The sequence below is a fragment of the Vitis riparia genome, chromosome 6 (assembly GCF_004353265.1).
Source record: "Vitis riparia cultivar Riparia Gloire de Montpellier isolate 1030 chromosome 6, EGFV_Vit.rip_1.0, whole genome shotgun sequence".
Lineage (NCBI taxonomy): Eukaryota > Viridiplantae > Streptophyta > Magnoliopsida > Vitales > Vitaceae > Vitis > Vitis riparia.
In genome coordinates, this window is record NC_048436.1 from 5,045,846 (window position 1) to 5,052,405 (window position 6,560).

At 33.8% G+C, this 6,560-nt stretch overlaps 1 protein-coding gene across 1 annotated transcript; it reads left to right on the forward strand.

Annotated features, from left to right (window-relative positions):
• Window positions 1-3,653: 3,653 nt before the first annotated feature.
• On the forward strand, window positions 3,654-4,579 carry LOC117916615. The gene has a single exon (XM_034832735.1). The coding sequence runs from the start codon at window positions 3,766-3,768 to the stop codon at window positions 4,372-4,374; it is 609 nt and encodes a 202-aa protein (XP_034688626.1). The 5' UTR covers window positions 3,654-3,765; the 3' UTR covers window positions 4,375-4,579.
• Window positions 4,580-6,560: the final 1,981 nt, after the last annotated feature.

A 6,560-nucleotide genomic window follows, 5' to 3' on the forward strand; every position in this document is an offset into this window, starting at 1 on the left:
CAAGAAGGAATGCATAAAACTTGGACACGGTACCATGATAAAATACTACCCTAATGATTAGACCACGTCCCTCAGATTTAAGAAAAGAAAGTTGCATTAGTGGTTAATTGGGTAAGCTATTAGAAATACAACAGTGGATGATGATGGGAACTATAAGAGTTCAATGAGTCAAATACCAGCTAATAAGATGATTAGAAAGAACACTTGTTAACATTTTTACGCTGACAAAGTCAGAAACGGTTAATGAAATGAAGGGACTGCTTGTTAATAATTTTAAACTATGTAGTTGGTACTGTTAATAGATTCCCTAATTATAATTAGATGCAGGCTACAATATTATCATAAATTATCATGTACTATTCAAACATATTCGGCATCTAGCAGATGCCAAAACCTACTTTTGGTTATTTTAAATAGTATGTTCATGACTTTTGGGTAGTGTAAAGTGTGTGTATATATATATATATATATATAGGCCAGTTGCTCTAATCCCAATTTTAAAGTCAAGAATCCTATCTCAAAACTTCAGCATGTGTCCAGATCAAGTGGAAAAGGTCAAATTTGTAGCTATTTTATTGCAAATCACACACTCTTCACAAGAATTGATATAATCTGGTAACTGTCACTATTGGACTGGTCATAGGCAATTAAACCTCTCACATGGCCATAACTACCCAGGAAGAGGATGCCATGCCTTGATTTTGGGGCCCTTCATATACTATTGCCATTAAAATCCATAAAGGCCCTTAAACAGGTCTACCAAACATGATGGTCATGATGATTGTAAAGACTTAGGGTACAAAAAATGTTGTTCAATTCAGGATGTTTTGATCTTTCTCATGTTGAAGAGAAAACACACAGGAAGGTACATGGGAAGCGAATTGGTTGAGAAATTTGTCAGTGTTTTCGGGTTCGAATTACAATTTAATGTTGTTTCCTGATAAGACTAAGGTTTTAGCAGACAATGTTTACCTTCTGTTCCATCTTTATTACTGTTTGATGAAGATTTCCATGTTTTCCATTCATGACAGATCAAAAAAGAAAAAAGAAAGTTGGAAATTTCAAAGCTGGCAAAATTTCCACTTGGAGAAAAGGTAACCTAATCCTATAATCCTAGGTGGCAAAATTTCAAAGCAAAAATAAAAATAATGAGTGTTACTTGGAAAATACATTTGATTCATATGCTATCAAAGGTAATCATAAACCAAATCAATTCATCTTTGACAATAACAGGATTATTGAATCTCAATGCTCTTGATGTAATTCTTAGAGAAGGGTAGTTGACACGGCTAAATTAGTACACATTGCCCACGGAAAGCAATGCTTGTGTGCCTCAACAAACCACCTTGACGTCTAAAAATGCATGAATTTTTTCACTAAGTGATGGTGAATTCTTCAAACTCTCATAGTCTTAATTCTTGTCTTTCTCTTTTTCCTTCTTGGATTGTTGAGTTGAGCATGATATTCAAGGAGTTATTTTAATACATGTGATGCAAAAAGGATGAAAAACTCCCACAATGTCTTCCACAAATTCTCTTTCATTTAAACTTCATTATTATTTTGATCATCATGTTGTTTTTAAGTCAATTGCGTAGCACTTAAGGTCAAATATGATGGGGAATTCATTCCCACAAGGGAATCAAACCTAAACCTTTGGTTCATTGTTAAGGAACATCATACTACATTGAGTAGTACTTGGGGCATCAAAGGTCAAATATTGCTACAAAAAACAAAGGAGATTAGCATAGTTGTATCCATTGGGAGGAGTAGTTTTATGAGGTTGATTGAAAACCCTAGCATGGTGGTGATGATGGGCAATGAATGGGCATTAAGGGTATGCCACAAGCTTAGGTGATGGGGGCCCTCCCCACTTGAATTGGGCCAAAGGGTTTGATAAGATTGCTAAATGCAACCTTTATGGAAGGATTGGCCTGATGTATTTAATGGTGTGGTTGAGGTACTACAATTCCCTTCTTTTTGGGGATGGTCCACAAAGAAAGTCCACAAAATCCAATGGGTGTGGTCAACTTTGGGAAACTACATTTATTGATACGTGGAGGATTTTTCTCTCAGTCAACATAAAAAAACCCACTTCACTCTCAAAGCAAAAAATTAAAAAAACTTAAAAGGCAACTTTTGGAAGACCAACAAAAGGTAGTTCATACCAAACGATATGGAAAATAGGTGTGATTGTGGGGTAGCTTTCATTTCAAGCATGTCCAAAATGTGCCCTAAAATTTTTTAGGTTAAAAAACCAAAAAAATAAAAAAATTGAAGGGTTAAAAGCGAAGGCGGATGATTTGGAACGGGTCTTTTATTCAAAGTTTGAAACCAATCTCATGAGTTCAAGTGGGCCATTACCCTAGCAGATGGGGCAGAGGCAACCAAATCCATCTTAAACTAATCAACCCACATGTGATTTCCACATCACGCCCTCCATGCAACTCATCCCACTTGTTCTTATCCAATCTTTTGCCAATTTCTTTTTTTATTTACTGGTAAATATGATACAACCATTAAGCTCCCCATTTGGGTCAATATTTATTTGTGGCTTTAATCTCCCCATTTGGGTCAATTTTTATTTGTGGCTTTAATCATAAGTTAAACTTGTTTGACCATATTTTTTAAATTTTATTTTTAAAAATTGACTTTTATTCTTTAATTTAAAACCAATTTTTTAAAATAAGTTCCAGAAAACATGGCTAAACAAATCCATATTTTTCTTTTATTTTTAAAAATCAATGAAAACAACTCATTTATTTTTTGAAAATTATTCTCTATGTCACTTTATTTTTAAATATTGTTTTTAAAAAATAACAACCAAATAGTATTAAAAAAATTTTTAAATAATTTCTATTTTTAAAAATAAAAAACCATTTTTAAATCACACAACCAAACAAACTCTTAGATTTGATAATGTTTTAAAACCAAAATTGTATTTGGGAATTTAAAATTACAATAAGACAAAGAAGGCAGGTTTTTGTTCTCAAAATAATTTACAATATTCAAGTGAAAACACCTTAAATTTGTTTTTAAAACCCATCATATATTTAAAACATTTTGAAAAAAGAAAAAAAAAAACATTTTCAATCCAAAATCTATTGAATATATTTTTCAAAAATTGTTTTTTTATTCTAAAGAAGGGAAGCCTTTGTTAGAAATGGTTATGAAAGAAACCCTAAAATTATAATTTTTGAAAAACAAAGTTGACCATACACAAGTTATGAGTTTTTTAACAACACTACATACCCAATAATATTCACATCTCCTAAACCAATCTAAATAGGCCTTAAATGTACGTGAAAGAACTTTTGCAATTTAATAGAGCAAATTAAAACTTGATTCCATGCATGATCACACCATAATGTTTAAAATGTATGTTGAATTTAAAGAGAAGAGAATTTAATGTAATAATAATAATAAAAATAATAAAAATAATTAATTTATGGTAAAATACAAGAATCGACATATCTTGAAAGGTGACTTTGGGAAGAAAAGAACAGACAAATAAATGATGAATGAATAACAAAGTCTAAGGTGAGTTTAATAGAGACAGCACTCATTAGGAGATGTTCAAAGCCGACATGGCTGACCACCGACCTCCCCAAAACTACAAGCAACAAACGCCCTAGACTTCGTCCCAAGTCAATCTCTTCCTCAATTTCTATATATGTCCTTTCTCTTCCAGACCCAACATCCGAATTCAATATTTATCACCATCTCCTACCTTTCTGTTCATCATCGATCTGGTATCACCGTAATATCATGGGCAATGCTGTTTCTCCATGTTTCAAACAAAGCTCCAAGTCATCCGTGAAGTTGGTCTTCTGGGAAGGCACCACAAGGATCCTCACCGGAAAGCACCTCGCCGGAGAGATCATGTTCGAGTTCCCGGACAGAATGGTGTGCCATGCAGACTCATTCTTCATCGGCCGGGTGGTTCCAGCTCTAGCCATTGATGATGAGCTCATCCTTGCACAAACCTACTTTGTCCTTCCAATCGATCTCTTTGCATGCAATGTGCTCTCCGCTTCTTCCCTTTCGGCCTTCACCTCGAGCCCTAAACCGTCCCCCATCAAGTTCAGCGAGTGCCCGTTCGAGTACATAAAGGGTTCAAATGGGCGAGTTATGATTAAGGTCATGCCGGAGTTTATAACAAAGCTGATCACTACTGGTAAGGAAGATGGATGTAGCAGCCCTAACAATAGTTTCCTATGCAGCACCCCAGAGTTGCAGAAGCACTATGAACAATTGGTTGGGTCTAAAGGGCAAGTATGGTCACCTAAACTTGAGACAATTTCTGAGTACAAGCTTAGGTATTCACCCTGCAGATTCATAGGGTTGGAATGGAGAGAGAAAGAGGAGAAAGCCTAAACAAAATTAATTGTATACTTTTTTGTTTGTTTGGAGTAGAATTTGGATTAATAGTGGAAGAAGACAGAATTATGGATGGGAAGTCTGTAGATGTATGCTTGTAATCACTTTGGTTTAATCATAAATTTGTACAAACTTTTGGTTTCTTTAGGGTTATTGAAAGATCCTTCTTTTGTTTGATGAAGATGAATTTTGGTTATATTAATGTTCCTGTCTTCCATTTTGTATCAGAATCTTGAATGGTTTCCTTCTAAATAAAATCAATTTTTGCTGCAAAAAAATGATAGAGGATTAAAAGAAAGAAATGAAAGAATTAAATTTGTATTTCCCAACTTCCTCCCCATGATTTTGGAAAACCATGAGGGAATAGTCAAGAAGATTCATCTTTGTATCTTGGAACTCCTTTGTAAGAATATTCTAAATCAAATTTGAGAAAATTTCAATTCTTTACATATTTAGGTTTAGGTGGTGTTTGTTTTTTTACTTAATTCTAAATAGAACCTTAATGTTTAACAGTGTTAAATATTAGGTTGTTTATTTTTGTAGTATTTTATTTCTATTAAGTATTAAAAAATAAAGAAAAATTAATATGTTATTCTTTCTATTTAGAAAAAGCTATATATTTTGGTTTTTTTTATTTAGTAAAAAGTTTATAATAAGTTATGAAAAAGTAAAAAAACAAATAATCTAAATTCTGAAAACAAATCGTTTTTAGCAAAAAGCCAAAAAAAGAAATACCACCTTAGTGTCTTCAACAAGAGGATTAGGGACTCAAAGCTAGGGCTTCTAAAACATAAAGTACACAAATCAAGCACAGATTGATCATAAGAACCCTAGTTCATAGAGCTTTCACCTTTATTTTGCAATCCAAAACTAGACTTGTAAGGCTTTTGTTGAGTATGCAAAAGCTCTTATATCAATTTGTTGAATTGACGGAAACTTTAATGCAAACATGTTATAATAGTTTGTTGAATTGACGGAAGCTTTAATGCAAACATGTTAGTTCAAAAATATAAAGATAAAACAATCATACAATAGTATATGAGGTTTTAACATGGCTCGGCTAACCATGTCGACATCCACATATCACAGATGAGATAAAATCTTTTCACTATACCATAGAAAATATTATAGAAGAGAGAACTAGATACAACCATTAGTTTATGAAACATCACATATTTTCTCATTCCTTGTATCCACACCCTGAACCATGAATCCCTTGCTCTACTAGGTATTTCTCATTCTTCCTCACATCTCCATAAATATCATAAGTCATGTGAGGAAAAGGTTATAAGATAGAGATGAGCTCGTAAAGATTATGACAGGGTGGATATTAATTAGAAATTTGGAACACTTTCCAATAGCTCTTTTATGGGAAATTTTCGGAGTAGATTAATTTAGATGTTGGTTTAAAGTATATATATATATATATATACCTTAACGGATAATGCATGAACATAAAATAGGAGTAGAAATAATTAAATTAGCTAGACTGATCTTCTTGTTAGGGTTATGGATCATTCAGGCATTACTATATATTGTAGAAAATGTTTCCTTTGATGTGAGCTTGCATGTGAAGAAGGCTACTCAGAGCCTCATGATTGAATCAGAATCTTCTGCTGCTAAAATTAATGGCTTGTGTTATTCATGTGCTTTCATGACCTTATCCCCCAGTAGCTGTTGCCATTACTCCAGCAATTGCACTCCTACAGTGTTTTCTATTTAATCCTTGGCCGACCACGCATCTCTTCCCCTTCTTTTAGTGGGTGTGGCTGTTCTACTAGGAGAATGCATGGCTCGTGTCAGCTGATTTGTGGAAGTATTATACTCCATCTATTCAGAAAAACAATTATGCATGCAATAGTAGGGCTTAAAGAAGGTAGAATAATCACTGCTGTTGCAGCACATAGTACCATATATTTCTTTGCTATCTCTCCGATGACAGATGGGAACAACCTTGTCTCACTGTAATGGAGGAGTTTCCACCTCCATGAGGGAGGGGGGCTTGAAGCTAGAGGTCCAATTTAAACTCCAAGGTCAAAGTACTGGATTATTTTCAAAGTCCATCCTTGGCTCAAAAGTCATCACAGGCAAAGAATGGGAAATATGTATCAACAGTCTTAGGAAGACATTGAATACTTCCTCATAAGACATTTCCCTTTTTATCACCTTCATTGTAAGCTGTT

Coding starts and splice junctions, on each gene's coding strand:
- LOC117916615 (XM_034832735.1), top strand. CDS start 3,766: ATGGGCAATGCTGTTTCTCCATGTTTCAAACAAAGCTCCAAGTCATCC.